The sequence below is a fragment of the Ranitomeya variabilis genome, chromosome 6, assembly GCF_051348905.1.
Source record: "Ranitomeya variabilis isolate aRanVar5 chromosome 6, aRanVar5.hap1, whole genome shotgun sequence".
NCBI classification, from domain to species: domain Eukaryota; kingdom Metazoa; phylum Chordata; class Amphibia; order Anura; family Dendrobatidae; genus Ranitomeya; species Ranitomeya variabilis.
Window position 1 is genome coordinate 35,362,337 of NC_135237.1, and position 20,617 is coordinate 35,382,953.

The 20,617-nt window shown below is 42.7% G+C and overlaps 1 protein-coding gene across 5 annotated transcripts in view; it reads right to left on the minus strand.

Annotated features, from left to right (window-relative positions):
* The window catches only part of CDK14 (cyclin dependent kinase 14), a 484,203-nt gene that overhangs the window by 210,014 nt on the left and 253,572 nt on the right, over positions 1–20,617 (minus strand). For all 5 annotated transcript variants that reach the window (XM_077268230.1, XM_077268229.1, XM_077268232.1 and 2 more), the window contains one exon: positions 18,648–18,741. In XM_077268230.1, coding sequence (XP_077124345.1) covers positions 18,648–18,741 — 94 coding nt within the window. The remainder of the gene's footprint in view (positions 1–18,647; positions 18,742–20,617) is intronic.

A 20,617-nucleotide genomic window follows, 5' to 3' on the forward strand; every position in this document is an offset into this window, starting at 1 on the left:
GCCCCGTCTGCCAACAGAGACCCACTCAGCTGCCAAATGTTGTATATGATCTACAAATTGCCAATTATCGGGCGCACGGCTCCGCAGATCCTCAGTTGTGGGATGTTGTGATTTAGGTTGTGAATTTATTTGATTCCCTCAAGCTTTTTATACTTTGTATGATGTCAGCCTTCTCCGCACCCGCCGCACTGGGGACGGTCACAGAGTTTGGTTTGGTTTGGTTTAAATTAAAAAAAAGAAAATTGCACAAATTAAAATTCAGAACTAGATTTATAAATTCGATTTTTTTTGTTACATTTATTTAATAAAATGTTGGGCATTTTTTTTCCATATTACAATCTGTATTAAGACCAAAAATATAGAAGTCTTGTAATTTTCACACTGGCCGCTGGGGATAGATACATTAGCAGCAATAGACTGACTTACACCCTATCTTTTGTATCAAATGATCTAATGAGCATTTGTAAATGTCATTGTACAGGATGAGGAGGTGAGCTGTGACATCACTTATTGTGAATGGTGGTTCCTGTGTTATCTACTGTATATAGGTGTTATCAGTCATTGTACAGGAGGAGGAGGTGAGCTGTGACATCACCTATTGTGAATGGTGGATCCTGTGTTATCTACTGTATATAGAGGTGTTATCAGTCATTGTACAGGAGGAGGAGGTGAGCTGTGACATCATCTATTGTGAATGGTGGATCCTGTGTTATCTACTGTATATAGAGGTGTTATCAGTCATTGTACAGGAGGAGGAGGTGAGCTGTGATATCACCTATTGTGAGTGGTGGATCCTGTGTTATCTACTGTATATAGAGGTGTTATCAGTCATTGTACAGGAGGAGGAGGTGAGCTGTGACATCACCTATTGTGAATGGTGGATCCTGTGTTATCTACTGTATATAGAGGTGTTATCAGTCATTGTACAGGAGGAGGAGGTGAGCTGTGACATCACCTATTGTGAATGGTGGATCCTGTGTTATCTACTGTATATAGAGGTGTTATCAGTCATTGTACAGGAGGAGGAGGTGAGCTGTGACATCACCTATTGTGAATGGTGGATCCTATGTTATCTACTGTATACAGAGGTGTTATCAGTCATTGTACAGGAGGAGGTGAGCTGTGATATCACCTATTGTGAATGGTGGATCCTGTGTTATCTACTGTATATAGAGGTGTTATCAGTCATTGTACAGGAGGAGGAGGTGAGCTGTGACATCACCTATTGTGAATGGTGGATCCTGTGTTATCTACTGTATAAAGAGGTGTTATCAGTCATTGTACAGGAGGAGGAGGTGATCTGTGACATCACCTATTGTGAATGGTGGATCCTGTGCTATCTACTGTATATAGAGCTATTATCAGTCATTGTACAGGAGGAGGAGGTGAGCTGTGACATCATCTATTGTGAATGATGGATCCTGTGTTATCTACTGTGTATAGAGCTGTTATCAGTCATTGTACAGGAGGAGGAGGAGGTGAGCTGTGACATCACCTATTGTGAATGGTGGATCCTGTGCTATCTACTGTATATCGAGCTATTATCAGTCATTGTACAGGAGGAGGAGGTGAGCTGTGACATCATCTATTGTGAATGATGGATCCTGTGTTATCTACTGTGTATAGAGCTGTTATCAGTCATTGTACAGGATGAGGAGGAGGTGAGCTGTGACATCACCTATTGTGAATGGTGGATCCTGTGTTATCTACTGTTTATAGAGCTGTTATCAGTCATTGTACAGAAGGAGGAGGCGAGCTGTGACATCTCATTGTGAATGGTGGATCCTGTGTTGTCTACTGTATATAGAGGTGTTATCAGTCATTTTACAGGAGGAGGAGGAGGTGAGCTGTGACATCACCTATTCTGAATGGAGGATCCTGTGTGGTCTACTGTATATAGAGGTGTTATCAGTCATTGTACAGGAGGAGGAGGTGAGCTGTGACATCACCTATTCTGAATGGAGGATCCTGTGTGGTCTACTCTATATAGAGGTGTTATCAGTCATTGTACAGGAGGAAGAGGAGGTGGTGAGCTGTGATATCACCTATTGTGAATGGTGGATCCTGTGTTATCTACTGTATATAGAGGTGTTATCAGTCATTGTACAGGAGGAGGTGAGCTGTGACATCACATATTGTGAATGATGGATCCTGTGTTATCTACTGTATATAGAGGTGTTATCAGTCATTGTACAGGAGGAGGAGGAGGTGGTGAGCTGTGACATCACATATTGTGAATGGTGGATCCTGTGTGTTATGATCTGGTGGCCTAGGAGCTGCATGGACGAGCTCTGGAGTAGGTGGCCTCTATACTGACCGCAGACCCTGAACTTAACAGCGCAACTAGAAGTAGCCGTGGGATGTTCCTGTCACTCCCTAGACACCTCGTCACAGCCGGAGGACTAATTACCCCTAAAGAAAGAAACAGGAAAACTATCTTGCCTCAGAGAAAATCCCCAAAGGAAAGACAGCCCCCCACAAATATTGACTGTGAGAGGAGAGGGAAATTACAAACGCAGACTGAAAACAGAATTTAGCAAAGGAGGCCACGCTACCTAGAAAGAAAAGACAGGAAAGAGTACTGTGCGGTCAGTATAAAAAATACTACAAAATCCACCACAGAGAATACAAAAATCTCCACACCTAACTAAAGGCATGGAGCCTAACTCTGCGACTCCAGAGCTTCCAGCTTGGCTGAATAAATCCTTACACAGACAAAGCTGGACAAGAAAAAACATAGCAATTCACTGAACTATAAAGTCCACCGCATGTGGACTGCAAAAACAAAGCCAGGACTTATCTTTGATGATTTGGACAATCCAGCAGGAGAAACCAAGCAGAGATGTGAATCCTCCAGAAAAACAATGGACAACTGGCACTCACTAAAGGGTGAAGCCAGACTAAATAGCCCCGTCTAAAGTGGAAGCACCTGATGACTGCTGTGAAGGACAAACAGCAGCACTACCCCTTATAACCACCGGAGGGAGCCCAAGAGCAGAACCCACAACAGAATTCACAACAGTACCCCCCCCTTGAGGAGGGGTCACCGAACCCTCACCAGAGCCCCCAGGCTGATCAGGACGAGACAAATGGAAGGCACGAACCAAATCGTCAGCATGAACATCGGAGGCAACAACCCAAGAATTATCCTCCTGGCCATAACCCTTCCACTTGACAAGATACTGAAGCCTCCGTCTTGAAAAACGAGAATCCAAGATCTTCTCCACAACATACTCCAACTCCCCATCAATCAACACCGGGGCAGGAGGATCAACAGAGGGAACCACGGGCACCACATATTTCCGCAACAAAGATCTATGAAAAACATTATGGATGGAAAAAGAGGCTGGAAGGGACAAACGAAAAGACACCGGATTGATAATCTCAGAAATCCTATAAGGACCAATAAACCGAGGCTTGAACTTCGGGGAAGAAACCTTCATAGGAACATGACGAGAAGACAACCAGACCAAATCCCCAACCCAAAGCCGGGAACCCACACGCCGACGACGGTTGGCAAAACGCTGAGCCTCCTCCTGAGACAACACCAAATTGTCCACAACATGAGCCCAAATCTGCTGCAACCTGTCAACCACAGAGTCCACCCCAGGACAATCAGAAGACTCAACCTGCCCTGAAGAAAAACGAGGATGAAACCCAGAATTACAAAAGAATGGTGAAACCAAGGTAGCAGAACTAGCCCGATTATTAAGGGCAAACTCGGCCAATGGCAAGAAAGCCACCCAATCATCCTGATCAGCAGACACAAAGCATCTCAAATAAGTTTCCAAAGTCTGGTTAATTCGCTCGGTTTGGCCGAAATGCGGAAGAAAAAGACAAATCAATGCCCAGCTTAGCACAAAAGGACCGCCAAAACCTAGAAACAAACTGGGAACCTCTATCGGACACAATATTCTCCGGAATGCCATGCAAACGAACCACATGCTGAAAAAACAACGGAACCAACTCAGAAGAGGAAGGTAATTTAGGCAAAGGTACCAAATGAACCATGTTAGAAAACCGGTCACAGACCACCCAGATAACAGACATCCTCTGGGAAACAGGAAGATCCGAAATAATATCCATAGAAATATGCGTCCAAGGCCTCTCAGGGACCGGCAAAGGCAAAAGCAACCCACTGGCGCGGGAGCAGCAAGGTTTGGCCCGCGCACAAGTCCCACAGGACTGCACAAAAGAACGCACATCCCGTGACAAAGAAGGCCACCAAAAGGACCTACTAACCAAATCTCTGGTACCAAAAATCCCAGGATGGCCAGCCAGCACAGAGCAGTGAACCTCAGAAATCACTTTACTAGTCCATCTGTCAGGAACAAACAGTTTCCCCGTTGGACAGCGATCAGGTTTATCAGCCTGAAACTCCTGAAGAACCCGTCGCAAATCAGGGGAGATGGCAGAAAGAATCACCCCCTCCATCAGAATACCAACCAGCTCAAGAATCCCAGGGGAATCAGGCAAAAAACTCCTAGAGAGGGCATCAGCCTTAACATTCTTAGAACCCGGAAGATACAAGACAACAAAATCAAAACGGGAGAAAAACAGGGACCATCGGGCCTGTCTAGGATTCAGCCGTTTGGCAGACTTGAGGTAAATCAGATTCTTATGATCGGTCAAGACGACAATACGGTGCTTGGCCCTCTCAAGCCAATGTCGCCACTCCTCAGATGCCCACTTCATAGCCAACTCACGATTGCCGACATCATAATTGCGTTCCGCAGGCGAAAACTTTCGAGAAAAGAAGGCACACGGTTTCATCAAGGAACCATCAGAATTCTTCTGAGACAAAACGGCCCCTGCCCCAATCTCAGAAGCGTCAACCTCAACCTGAAAAGGAAGAGAAACATCCGGCTGACGCAACGCAGGGGCAGAAGTAAATCGGCGCTTAAGCTCCTGAAAGGCAGAAATAGCCTAAGAGGACCAATTCGCTACATCAGCGCCCTTCCTCGTCAAATCGGTCAGGGGTTTAACCACACTGGAGAAGTTGGCAATGAAACGGCGATAAAAATTAGCAAAGCCCAAAAATTTCTGAAGGCTCTTCATGGATGTGGGCTGGATCCAATCATGAATGGCCTGAACCTTAACCGGATTCATTTATATAGATGATGGAGAAAAAATGAAGCCCAAAAAAGAAACCTTCTGTACTCCAAAGAGGCACTTAGACCCCTTCACAAACAAAGCATTATCACGAAGGACCTGAAATACCATCCTGACTTGTTTCACATGAGACTCCCAATCATCTGAAAAAATCAAAATATCATCCAAATATACAATCATGAATTTATCAAGATAATTCCGAAAAATATCATGCATGAAGGACTGAAACACAGATGGGGCATTAGAGAGTCCGAATGGCATCACAAGATATTCAAAATGGCCCTCGGGCGTATTAAACGCAGTTTTCCATTCGTCACCCTGCTTAATATGAACAAGATTATATGCCCCTCGAAGGTCAATCTTAGTAAACCAACTAGCCCCCTTAGTCCTGGCAAACAAATCAGAAAGCAAAGGCAAAGGGTACTGGAATTTGACCGTGATCTTATTCAAGAGGCGATAATCAATACAGGGTCTCAAGGAGCCATCCTTCTTGGCAACAAAAAAAAAAACCTGCTCCCAATGGAGAAGAAGATGGCCGAATATGCCCTTTCTCCAAAGACTCCTTTACATAGCTCCGCATGGCGGTATGTTCTGGCACAGACAGGTTGAAAAGTCGGCCCTTAGGAAACTTACAGCCTGGAATCAAGTCAATAGCACAATCACAGTCCCTATGCGGTGGAAGGGAACTGGACTTGGGCTCATCGAAAACATCCTGGAAATCTGACAGAAACTCAGGAATTTCAGAAGAGGGGGGGGGAGGAAATTGACATCAGAGGAACGTCATCATGAACCCCCTGACAACCCCAACTAGTCACAGACATAGATTTCCAATCCAACACCGGATTATGTACCTGTAACCATGGAAACCCCAGCACAATAGCATCATGCAAATTATGCAACACCAGGAAACGACAATCTTCCTGATGGGCTGGCGCCATGCACATGGTTAACTGTGTCCAAAACTGAGGTTTATTTTTAGCCAATGGTGTAGCATCAATGCCCCTCAAAGGGATAGGACTCCGCAAAGGCTGTAAGGGAAAACCACAACGTCTGGCAAATTCTAAGTCCATCAAATTTAAAGCGGTGCCTGAATCCACAAATGCCATGACAGAGAATGACGATAATGAGCAGATCAGGGTCACAGATAACAGAAATTTAGGTTGTACAGTACTGATGGTAACGGAACTAGCGATTCTCTTGGTACGCTTAGGGCAATCAGAAATAACATGAGCAGAATCGCCGCAGTAAAAGAACAACCTATTCTGACGTCTGAATCCTTGGCGTTCAGCTCGAGACACAATCCTATCACACTGCATATGCTCAGGACTCCGCTCGGAAGACAACGCCATAGTGTGCACAACTCTGCGCTCACGCAAGCGCCAATCAATTTGAATGGCCAGAGACATAGAATCACTCAGACCTGCAGGCGTGGGGAACCCCATCATAACATCTTTAACAGATTCAGAAAGACCCTTTCTGAAAATTGCTGCCAAAGCATCCTCATTCCACTTAGTAAGCAAAGACCATTTTCTAAATTTCTGGCAATATGATTCTGCCGCTTCTTGACCCTGACACAGGGCCAACAAGGTTTTCTCAGCATGATCCACAGAATTAGGTTCATCATACAATAACCCAAGCGCCTGAAAAAAGGTGTCTACATTAAGCAAGGCCGGATTCCCAGATTCCAGTGAAAATGCCCAATCCTGCGGGTCGCCACGCAACAGAGAAATTACAATTTTTACCTGCTGGATGGGATCACCAGAGGAACGGGGCTTCAGAGCAAAAAACAGTTTACAGTTATTTTTAAAGCTCAAAAATTTGGACCTGTCCCCAAAAAACAGATCGGGGGTAGGAATTCTAGGCTCTAAAACAGGAGTCTGCACGATATAATCAGAAATACCCTGTACTCTAGCAGCAAGTTGATCCACCCGAGAAGCAAGTCCCTGAACATCCATGTCAGCGCCTAACTCCTGAGCCACCCAGAGGTGAAGAGGGAAAAAAAAACACAACAGAGTACAAAGAAAAAAAAAATGGCTCAGCACTTTCTTTCCCTTCTTTTGAGATGCGGTTAACTCATTGTTGGCCAGTTGTACTGTTATGATCTTGTGGCCTAGGAGCAGCATGGACGAGCTCTGGAGTAGGTGGCCTCTATACTGACCGCAGACCCTGAACTTAACACCGCAACTAGAAGTAGCCGTGGGATGTTCCTGTCACTCCCTAAACACGTCGTCACAGCCGGAGGACTAATTACCCCTAAAGAAAGAAACAGGAAAACTATCTTGCCTCAGAGAAAATCCCCAAAGGAAAGACAGCCCCCCACAAATATTGACTGTGAGAGGAGAGGGAAATTACAAACCCAGACTGAAAACAGAATTTAGCAAAGGAGGCCACGCTACCTAGAAAGAAAAGACAGGACAGAGTACTGTGCGGTCAGTATTAAAATACTACAAAAATCCACCACAGAGAATACAAAAATCTCCACACCTAACTAAAGGCATGGAGGGTAACTCTGTGACTCCAGAGCTTCCAGCTTGGCTGAATAAATCCTTACACAGACAAAGCTGGACAAGAAAAAACATAGCAATTCACAGAACTATTAAGTCCACCGCATGTGGACTGCAAAAACAAAGCCAGGACTTATCTTTGATGATTTGGACAATCCAGCAGGAGAAACCAAGCAGAGATGTGAATCCTCCAGAAAAACAATGGACAACTGGCACTCACTAAAGGGTGAAGCCAGACTAAATAGCCCCGTCCAAAGTGGAAGCACCTGATGACTGCTGTGAAGGACAAACAGCATCACTACCACTTATAACCACCGGAGGGAGCCCAAGAGCAGAACCCACAACAGAATTCACAACACCTGTGTTATCTACTGCAGTCTGTTTTCACTGCCCGATTATTAAGAAAAGATCCTTCCTAGGAACACTAACCCTCTTTGTTCTCACCTTTGCTGTTCAGTTTTAATTTCCTGTTAGGACATTTCTAGTGAATAAGAAATGCCATGAAGAAGAAATTGCCCTTTAATGACCCATGTTATCCCCCCTTGTTGTAGCATTGCTGTTCCAGTTGTCTCTGACAGTCTCTACTTACTTCCTGCAGTGCCGTTGACTAGTGCTGCCAATCAAGGACTTGTCTCATGTTGTACATGCATCAGTGAGGCAAGTGATTGGCTGCAGCGGTTGCATGTGCATCATTGTAGGAAGACCAGCAAGGGATTACATCCATGAGTATGGGCTGCTTTTTTATTTAATGCCTTTTTTAATATTGGTGATTAATTTTCATAAAACAATAGAAACTCTCTTTAAGTGTGCCTTGTTGGAACAGCCCAAACTCCAACTTAGAAGTTTCTTGGATTCAGTTTCTGGCCGGAGAGAACTTAAGAAATACACAGACTTGAGATTTCCATTGATCTCCAAAGGTTTGCCAGAGTGTTGGTTTAGTTTATATCCTTCCTTCCTCTAACATTTTACATACAGTTATAAATCTGAAAAAAAAAAGTACATTACCGCTCCAAAATATAAAAGAAAAACTAAGATTTAAAAATCATTAATATTTTGTACTATATGTAAAGTAAAAAAAAAGATAAACCCTATACCAATCAATAAACAGTAAAAACATTAAGGTATTAATTGCAATGTTGTGGAATTATTGCAGGTGGTTCAAAAAATCCACATATGTTCTAGTGTGGCTGAAAGTTGACGTAAAAAAAGCAATGGTGCAAAAAAAAAAAGTAAAAATACAAATAACCCCATAAAAATAACATCTAATAGTTACAAAGCTTCATAACTAATGAGGTCATGGACAAGGAGGCAAAAAAATAAAACTTTCTGTTGATCTCTAAAAACAATTCCCCCCCCCCCCCAAAAAAAAAGAAAAAAAGTTGTTGTTCACTTGTGTCAGGCCCTTTAATATTCGTGACTTATCGGGGCCACGGACAAGGATTAAAACCACTATACTGACACCAATCTTTCCACAGACCTCGAGTGACATTTTTAAAGGGTTTCTCCACTTTGGACAATCCCCCAAGGATCACAATAGATGATAGCAAAAATTGTCTCCTGTGATCAGCTGTGGAAACCCGGAAGTAAGTGTTTCATTTTCCTGCAGCGCCTCCACAGGGGAAGCTAAGCATTACATGATAAGTCCTCCAGAGAGAGAAAGTGATGTTCTTTGTAACCATTCTCCAGTTTGGCCAAGAATTGAGGATTCTGAACCGAGGAGTCCAAGTCTAAATTCCCTAATGGTGCATATGCCAATGTGCACAGTTCGACATCATACATGACTGTGTGCATCGCAGTCCTGATCCTAATCACATTAGAGCTGTCTGATCCATCTGCCATTAGACCGTCCAGAAATGTGGAAGTTGTCCTCTCATTCCCAGCGTGTTACGATCATTGCCCGGTAATTGTTCGACGTGTTAGCTTGTTACTCAGTCAGCGAGCTCAAGTTTACATTTGCTAATCCTTTGTGTCTAGAGTCCAGACTAATGCAGCGGCTCCCTGAGCCCAAATTATATAGATTTATAGACTACTGGGAAAATATACAACATTTCATTGTGATCCTTGTGTAAAGATGTAGAATTTGTAGCATTTGTGCGAGTGCAGCGAGAATTGAGCTAAAACGTTACGTGATATTCCGATAAAGAGAGATGGGGATGACTGCTAGATCTTGGGGAGGTTGAGCGTGGAGACCTCAACGATGGACAGAATGGACTTCAGTCCCCCATAGGAATGGAGCATTGGTCAACCATATGCACGACCGGTTGAACTCATAGTTATCAATATTTAGTGGATAGGCGATAATTGATGATTTCACACCTGGAATAAGCCTTTGAGTAGGTCCAAGTATATTCCTTCCACCGTGTCCTTTCTGCTTTATCACACAATGAAAAGCACTAAAGTAAAAGATGTTGGTACACCGGTGTCAAAAAGATGCTGTGTGCACTTAGCCGTAAGCTTTTTGGAGGCTTTTTTTTTTGCGTTTTTGTGATGCAACATTGGTTGGAGTAATTTTTTTTCTACTTTGTTGATTAAGTGGTCAAATTTGGTCCATCTTTCAAGCAGTGCCGCTTTGTAGAAATAACATGTTGCTTCTTTTTCCACATGGAAAAAAAACAGTACTGTGCACTAATCTCAGATTTTCCCATTGACTTCATTTAGAAGTTTACTAAATTAATATTTGAAGCGGTTTATGATGTGGATTTTAGAGCAGAATCCTCTCCGAAATCCACAACCAAAAAAACCTTGGTGCAAACATACATCAGCGTGAAGCTTTTTGGTGCATACTTGGCACCAACATCCTCGTAAAAAAACACTCCAAATCCACTTGCAACAACAATCCAATTTATTTGAGTGGGAAACACACTTCTACGTCACGTAGCTCTTCTTTTTCTACACATTTTTAATGCATGGTAGAAAAAGTGTCATATCAATTCATCTAAATCGTGCCAAAGTGTAATTTGGTCAGTCTTTGATGCATTTTTTTGGCCAAAGTTTTGCCTCGAAAACACTTTGTTGCTATGCCACATAGTGTTAAACCAGCCATTAAAAACCACACTGAACATCCGATCCTACTGAAGTCGATGTGATCTGGGCTTCAGTTCTGAGAATGGTCATTGCAAAAGTTATGGCGACGACGTGTTTGCAACTCTCCAAATTGTGACGTTCCGGAACCTGGGACTCCAGAGATCGTCTGAGTGTTGCATTTGCCGGTGTTGAACCCCTAACGATCTCATATTGATATTTAACCGCAGGGACAAACATTTGCATTTGTAGTATTTTTTCCGACGAGGCACAATATGCGCTCTTCACTTGTACAGAATGCACAATATTACCAGATTTGATCAAAATTTTCATCGAATTCTGAACTTGCAACAAAGCTCGGGAGACAAAAAATTATCATCCAGCATTCTCCTTGATTTTACACTTTTGGGAGAAAAGTTTTTAACATTTTTGATGAAGCGTAAAAAATAATATACATTTAAATTTTACGATATATGAAGTTTAACTTTCAAACCAAGAGCCCGGAATAAGAGGTTTAGCAGCCGCACAGGCGAGGGTCTGCGGCTCCAGATTTCATTAACATTCTTATAAAGTAAGCACTATTGTTCAATTGAGTTAAACCATCTGCGGAGTCAGCACTTCCCGCGATATCCACAGATCAGCGACAAATCTGCATTGCCGTCAGACTACAGGCATTCTGTGCGGCAAGGAAACGCTCCGGTCACAAGTAAGAAACGGGCAATGATGCACTGCAGCTTTGTGGCTCACTGCGTTCATTGTACTGTTTCTACATTGTAGCAACACACGACCATTGTCCCTATGTTAGATTACTTTCACAAGAGGAAATGTGTCGGCCACATAGGAATAAACTTTCCCTGCACAGACGATATCACCTGGTTGTACCTGTGCGCTATCATTATTAATTGGAAAATATGGATAAAATATGTATGACTAGTGAACAAAGTGTAAGTATATTAGAAAATATGATTTTTAAGGTTCCTAGATTTGTGTTTTCAAAATTACATACATTTATCACCTATCCAAAAGGACAACTGATAAATGTATGATTCCGGGGGGTCCTACCGATCCTGAGTATGGGGATCTCAATGTCCCTTAGAAATGAAGTTGTAGTGTGCATGATTGACCACCGCTCCATTATGTCTAAGGTTTTGCTGAAACGCATGCTTGACCACTTCTACAGGACTTATGGTACAAGCTTTCTTTGTCAATCTCAGAAGTAAATGGAGCTTTGGTTGATCATGCGCACTGCTACTCCATTCACACAGGCGACTTTGGGATCCCCATCTTCAGGGCTCATTGAACGTCCATTTCTTGTAGATGGGATATGTCCGTGTTTTTCACAGATAGAACTCGGATCTAGTATAGTTTATGGAGTAGTTCACATGATCAATTTTAAAATTGCGGAGATATGACCGATATTGATCGGAGTGTCCAATTAAAATTGGGAATGCAAGTCTATGGGTCCTTGAGAAAATAGGACAGGCTTCAATTGCCAACCTTGTGCGGTTTACTTTTAAAAGACTGATAGATATGAGAAGATGGAAAAACTTTATTTTTTTCTTTCTCATCTGAGAAAAACTGATGAAATGCTGACCAAACTTGGATGAAACACAGATGAAACTTGGGTAAAGGTCGGATGAAGCTCGCATGAAGCTCGGATGAAACTCGGCTGAAACTCGGCTGAAACTCGGATGAAGCTCGGATGAAGCTCGGATGAAGCTCGGATGAAGCTCGGATGAAGCTCGGATGAAGCTCGGATGAAGCCCGGATGAAGCTCGGATGAAGCTCGGATGAAGCTCGGATGAAGCTCGGATGAAACTCGGATGAAACTCGGATGAAGCTCGGATGAAGCTCGGATGAAGCTCGGATGAAGCTCGGATGAAACTCGGATGAAACTCGGATGAAGCTCGGATGAAGCTCGGATGAAGCTCAGAACAAAATTACTGATGAAACTAGGACTATCTTTCTTGTACGTAAAAAACAAAGACATCTGAATGACCCCTTAGGCCTCATTCACACATCAATATTTTTGATCAGTATTTTATCAGCATTTGTCTGCCAAAATCAGAAGTGTTTCCCAAACCCAGAACAGAGGTCATTCTTTCAATCATAGTTTTTCTCTATAAGCGCCACTCATGGTTTTGTCACACATACACTGATGCAAAGTACTGACCAAATACTGACATGTGAATGAGGCCTTAGTGTCACTGGGCGTCCCAGTTCTAGGACAGCCAGCAATGAACTATTTATCACCTATCCTTTGGTGATTAATATATTTAGTGGGAGAAAAAAAATCCTATAAAATGATATTATACGGTGGGAATCGTGAGGGTCAATGATTTCATAAGGAAAAACCTTGATGGTAATTTGTCCAAATCTCACTCACTTATGAGAACCTAGCACTAAAAATTTCAGAACAGGTCTATAAAAAAAATAAAAAAAACACACTTGAAAGAGCATTTTTTTATGTTCTGTCTTCTACGCACACGAGAACCATGTATGTGGAGACCACTCAGAAACCAGCTGTAATCTGTGGAGACATTGACAAAGAGTTCCGTCTCCCTGCAGTGCCCCCGCAGGGGAGATGACGCATTACACAATGCTCATTCACTCTTTCAATTCTGTATAATGGAGTAAAGGACGAGTCCTCCAGGGGGAGAGACGCTCTTTATAACCACTCTTCACTCCTACCAACAAATGAATATAGTGAACAGAGGACTCTTCACTGGTAACTCAGAATTCCCCAGTATATACCTGATGGTAAGCACATTATTTAGTGTGAAAATGGCTTTAGCCAACAAGAAAGCTACATAAGCAAATTGTTGTGCTCTCTGCCCTTACAGGCTGAAAGGTACAGAGGCATGGCGCTAAAGGTGGAGATAACCGATAGCTGAATGCTTAACGGGAGATCGAAACAAGCCACTGCCTATGGGGGCAAATCACCTTCCATAAAACAAAGGATTTGATAGATTGAATTCTGACGTGCCTGGTCCTTCTTTCTCATGGTATCTTCCAATAGGTGAGAGTCGGGCGACCACCATGAAAATTTGATGGTCAGCCGTTCCTGCCAAAATTGACAGGTGTATGTCCCTCGTCACTATCAGTGGGGTACGGCAAGTATTTTGTGCCCCTTATCCTGTGGCCCTTTATTACTCTCTTATACCAGAACAGATTGAACCTCTTATCTCTCAAACATATGTATTATATTTCTATTGGCTCTGCGTTCTGTTGCAATAACATTTGTAAAATAAAGTGATGTATTCTAAAAAGAAAAATTATCCCATTTTTTTAAAAATTTTCATACACATTGTGATAAGGAAGAACAAAAAAATTGTCAATACATAAAAAAAAGAAAAATACATTTAACAGAAAAACCCAATTTAAACGATAGAATGTTTAATCCGAAAACAACCTATTTAACCCATTACTTGCCACATTAGCAATTTTCATTTTTTTAATGACAGATTTTTAAATGATTTGGGTCCTAATGAACCAGAAACATAATTTGCAAAATTTTTACAAGTACGGATTATTCAGAAAAGGGCGTCCCAATATTAAATTAAAAATTACAATGACATGATTTCCTATTTTGAAAACATTCATTTTACAAACACAACACAAAAAATTGGACCTAATTATAAAAATTATAAAATCATAGCTGCTAGAAGCTAAAGATTAGGCGTCCCCAAAAAAAAGGACATTGGTAGATAATGGGTTAACATAAGACATGGAAAGAGGTTGTTTTAGCTGAGAGCAGGACCTGCACAGTTATCTGGAGTGGCGTCATTATAGGTCACCCCTCTCCAGTACTAGCAGTGATTACACCATCACCCCTCGCCCCGCCGCCATCATCTGGCGGACTGCTGCACGTTCCTCGCTCATGGCTGTTGTTGGATACTAAATGGTGCGTGAGACATAAAGAGCCAACACAACCTAATTCTCCGAGGTCGGGACGCGGAGCGTTGACGGATGAGACGCGTTATGAGAATCAGCAGAGAATAAATCATTTCAGGACGAAGGTGTCACCGACGGACGTGTGGCCAAACGTCGCCTGCAAATCCCACTAAGCACTACAGAGGGGCGGCAGCATCACCCCCCTCCGAGGACGAGCTGGACTATTATAATAAATTACAGATTATTCATATATTTTACATTTTTTAGGCTTACACCTCTGATAACACCTCTATATACAGTAGATAACACAGGATCCACCATTCACAATAGGTGATGTCACAGCTCACCTCCTCCTGTACAATGACTGATAACACCTCTATATACAGTAGATAATACAGGATCCACCATTCACAATAGGTGATGTCACAGCTCACCTCCTCCTCCTGTACAATGACTGATAACACCTCTATATACAGTAGATAATACAGGATCCACCATTCACAATAGGTAATGTCACAGCTCACCTCCTCCTCCTGTACAATGACTGATAACTCCTCTATATACAGTAGATAACACAGGATCCACCATCCACAATAGATGATATCTACTGTATATAGAGGTGTTATTGTACAGAAGGAGGAGATGAGCTGTGACATCTATTGTGAATGGTGGATCCTGTGTTATCTACTGTATATAGAGGAGTTATCAGTCATTGTACAGGAGGAGGTGGTGAGCTGTGACATCTATTGTGAATGGTGGATCCTGTGTTATCTACTGTATATAGAGGCGTTATCAGTCATTGTACAGGAGGAGGTGAGCTGTGACATCACCTATTGTGAATGGTGGATCCTGTGTTATCTGCTGTATATAGAGGCGTTATCAGTCATTGTCCAGGAGGAGGAGGTGAGCTGTGACATCACCTATTGTGAATGGTGGATCCTGTGTTATCTACTGTATATAGAGGAGTTATCAGTCATTGTACAGGAGGAGGAGGTGAGCTGTGACATCACCTATTGTGAATGGTGGATCCTGTGTTATCTACTGTATATAGAGGAGTTATCAGTCATTGTACAGGAGGAGGAGGTGAGCTGTGACATCTATTGTGAATGGTGGATCCTGTGTTATCTACTGTATATAGAGGAGTTATCAGTCATTGTACAGGAGGAGGTGGTGAGCTGTGACATCTATTGTGAATGGTGGATCCTGTGTTATCTACTGTATATAGAGGCGTTATCAGTCATTGTACAGGAGGAGGAGGTGAGCTGTGACATCACCTATTGTGAATGGTGGATCCTGTGTTATCTACTGTATATAGAGGCGTTATCAGTCATTGTACAGGAGGAGGAGGTGAGCTGTGACATCTATTGTGAATGGTGGATCCTGTGTTATCTACTGTATATAGAGGTGTTATCAGTCATTGTACAGGAGGAGGTGAGCTGTGACATCACCTATTGTTAATGGTGGATCCTGTGTTATCTGTTATGATCCTAGTGGCTGAGGATCGCAAAACAGACTAGCTAAGTTAATGAATATAGACACGAGCTCTAGGGAGGTGGTAACTGGACTGACCGCAAACCTGATCCTAACCAAACACACTAAAGGTAGCCGGTGAATGTGCCTAAAATCCTGGACGTCTCGACGCAGCCTGAGAAACTATCTACTCCTAGAGGGAAAGTAAGACCTCGCTTGCCTCAGAGAAATCACCCCAAAGATATAGGAAGCCCCCAACAAATAATAACGGTGAGGTAAGGGGAAAATACAAACGTAGAAATGAAAACAGATTCAGCAAATGAGGCCCACTGATACTAGATAGCAGAAGACAGATAGGGAACTGTGCGGTCAGTAAAAAACCCTATGCAAAATATCCACGCTGAGAATACAAGAACCCCCACACCAACTAACGGTGTGAGGGGAGAAACTCAGCCCCCTAGAGCTACCAGCAAGCAAGGAAATCACATATTAGCAAGCTGGACAAGAAACAAAAAATAAACCAAGAAACATATGAACACTGATGATCAAAAAAATGACCAAAGAAAAACTTAGCTTCTCTTGAAGAGACTGATAACGAAGGCATGCAGGAGAGCTCCAAAATAGCACTGAAGACATTGACAGCAGGCAACAACTGATAGTCCAGGTGAGCTAAATAGGAAACCAGCTAACAGATAACGAGACAGCTGATCCAGCCTCAGACCTGCAGAATGACACAAAGAGCCACCAGAGGGAGCCGAAAGACAGCACTCACACAGTACCACTTGTGACCACAAGAGGGAGCCCAAAAACAGAGTTCACAACAGTTATCTACTTTATATAGAGGTGTTATCAGTCATTGTACAGGAGGAGGAGGTGAGCTGTGACATCACCTATTGTTAATGGTGGATCCTGTGTTATCTACTGTATATAGAGGTGTTATCAGTCATTGTACAGGAGGAGGAGGTGAGCTGTGACATCACCTATTGTTAATGGTGGATCCTGTGTTATCTACTGTATATAGAGGTGTTATCAGTCATTGTACAGGAGGAGGAGGTGAGCTGTGACATCACCTATTGTGAATGGTGGATCCTGTGTTATCTACTGTATATAGAGGTGTTATCAGTCATTGTACAGGAGGAGGAGGTGAGCTGTGACATCACCTATTGTGAATGGTGGATCCTGTGTTACCTACTGTATATAGAGGTGTTATCAGTCATTGTAATCCTGCCTCTGTTGATAATGAGACTGTCTTCCAGAAAGTATACACTGGGTTTAAACAGTTCAATTTCTAAGGACATATTCCCTTTAAATTTAAAAGCAGTTGGAAATGAGCTTTGTGGGAGTTTTTTCCAGAAACAGCGCCACTCTTGTCCACGGGTTATGTCTTATATTACATAACTTAACATTTCAATACTTCGGACTGTTACAGGCAGCACCAGCAGTTATGCATATTGTTTGCACTTTTTATATTTTTTTATATAATCAGCTGAAAAAGTGTTGTTTTTTTTACTTTTATTGTTTAATTGCTTTTCTAATAAATTTATGAACATTGATTTTTATTTGAACATGCATAATACACTTTTATTAGGTGCCCCTGTGACACATACCAATATTGACTGCAGCACCTAAAGGGGTTCACACATGTCAGCTGCCATCCACTGCACATGGATCAAGCTCAGATACTGGGCCCGCTCTGTAAATTTGATGGTGCCTTCCACCATATATAAATGACAGACGTTACAGCTGGAGATTTGGAGCTCTGTTTCAGGAAAATGGCTTGGACCACTATACTGGTTAAAAAAAAATTAAAGGGGATGTCCAGTCTTTACAAGGTGTATGAAGCCGTGCCTGGTAAACTGGGGCTTTTTTAGACTCCTATCTCCTGTCCTTCTCAATGACTTTTGTACATGCTCATTACACACTTCAATAGGATAGGATCAGAGTCTGTTCATTGCTGCTAATCTGCATGTGTATTTCCTGAAACAACAGGAAGTTAGAGTTTAAGAAAAGCCCTAGTGGCCAGTGGGGGAATTGCATTATTCCATAGGATAGGTCTTCCATTTCAGATCAGTGGAGATCTGACACCCAGCCCCGCAGATCACCAGTTAGAGCAGGTCCTGCGGTGGCTGGAAGTGAACGGTTTATGGAGTCCGGACATCCCAGCTGTAAGAAGACCTGTTACCAGCTGATCAATGTCGGTCCAGGTCTCAGGCTTATACTAAGGATGGTCCACCAATAACAGAAAAATCTGACATTTATGCTCTAGTTTCGGGCAGGATGGCAGAGAGCCTATGAGCAAGGCAAAAGGTATCCAGCCAAAATAACGCCTGGGACTACTCTCTCGCCTGATGTCAGTTATCATATCCCAAATAATCCCTCTTCCCCTCCCCAAATGCAAAATGAAACCCATACTCATTCCCAATCGTGGCAGGATCCACAGACTCGGATATGTATTATTTATTGCATATCATACTTAATATGACAGCAACAAGGGCACGGGAGGAATACATTTCCAGGAACACCATGAATGTATCTATATGGAAAAATAAAAAATCTGCATTTAAGGAAAATGTCAATCTTATCTCTCATGAATAATAAATGTCATCAACACACGATAAAAAAAAAAATTTTTTTAATAAAACTCACCAGAAATATTCGTTCCAGTTGGTCCTGAATGTCTTTCATTCCTGGAAAGGCCGCGACGCCCTGGATCATCTCTATGAATATGCATCCTACTCCCCTGTCATTGAAAAAAGAAATAGGTAATTGTCAATTGCGATTTGTCAAAAACGGCGGCACTGCATCAGCACGCGGGGGCTAGTGGGTTACGGTCACTGCCCTATGTGATCTGCTGGAAGAAATATCTAGTAAAATACATTTATATCAAATACATAAAACTGGACAAGTCCTACATGAGAAAAGCTCCTTAAATTCATGTCGGACAGATCTGCTGGAATCGCCCGGAAGATTTTATTTGATCCGAATAAAATCTGCCCTGAAAAGATGATTATTAGGATCTGAGGTCTCTTTATAATGACCTCTTCTTGGCCCACCCTTCACTGGTCCTGCCCCTGCAGAACCCAGCCTGTTATTCCACTCTCTACGGATTGGTCTTTGGTCTAGAACTTCAAGGGTTTGTCCAAACGCTATTGTCGGGTGTCCCGGGACCAGGGGCTCCTTCCCTACCCCTAACGGTAGGGGGCGCCCTAGCTTGCCCTGTTACCCTGATTACTTCTGATGGTGGAAGACGCCAGCGGCCACGTACCTTGCCTTAGCTCTAAATCCGCCCTCAGTCTGTACCCTTCCCCCACCCAAGGAAAAACAGAACAGTAGTGTACTGTAATACACTAACAAGACTAACAAGGTAATACGAACAAGGATAAAGGAAAATACCAGTCATACAAATATACTAACACAAACAAGAGGTAAACACCAGGGAGTGGAGGATGGGGAAAAACCAAAGTAGGAGAAGAAGGAAAATTATCACACACTCAAAACCTAGCAACAGTCACAGATAAATCCACCAAACACCTTCTCCAAAAAACACCAACAACTTCCAGCCATGCAGCAAAAGCTAACTCTGACAATGAGTGCTAGCCAGGGTCCAGAATATACTGTATAGGAGATGGGCGTGGCCAACAGTGTACAGCTGAGAGCCTTAATGTAGGAAAGCTTCCAGGAGCCCTCAACTGAGCAGATTAACCCCTGCATTGCTAAAAGAAACTTACACAGTTTAATATGAAGGTGAAGAGCTTCTAATCAGTACAGGAGTAGGAGAAATCAGATGCTGCGGTCTTATGGCTCCTCTCTGTCACGATAAACCTGCGACAGGGATGCACGGGAGCATTGCACATCATTGATACCAATTACATTTTTGGCGTACCACAAAACCAATGGGGCGCAAAGCATGTCACAGTCGTACCTATGTGACCACGTATATTTTGGGGAAAAAAAAAGGGGTATTTGGGCTTGATAAAATCCCTGTTCCCTGGATGCAGTTTATTTAAAAAAAAACAACACACATTTGCTTTGCTCACCCTCCCCGGTAAAGTGCTGAGTCCCCACCAGTACTCGCAGTGTCTGCAGCGTTGATGTCACGCCAACCACGGACAACGTCAACTGGGGCAGCACCGCTAAACTCAGTGATTGACTGCAGCAGTACAGATAATAAAAGATACTGAAAGGAGCAGCGGAGACTCAGCGTTGGACCTGGGGAGGGTAAAACTGCAGCCAGGAGACAGGGTTTTTCCCAAACTGAAAAAAAATCTCTTTAATTTATTTCTCTCCAAATATTTTGATAGATGGTAAGATAAAAAAAACTTTACTAATCACTCTCTATGAGTAAAGTAAATTGGAAAAGTAGGTGATTATATATAATGTTCCATCTGTCCCGGCTGATTACTAGAGAAGCCGCATTGATTAAACTGCCAGTCATAATTTACCCTCCTTAGAGGTCTATTACACAGCAAGAGCCACAATAAATCTTCGTCAATGGCTTATATAATCAGGAATGAAAACAAGTTCAGTAACAAAAAATGAAGTTCTAGAACTTTCATTACCAGATGGAATTGTAATTTCCCAGAGAGGCTTTCTGCAGTCACTGTCCAAGTCTAACA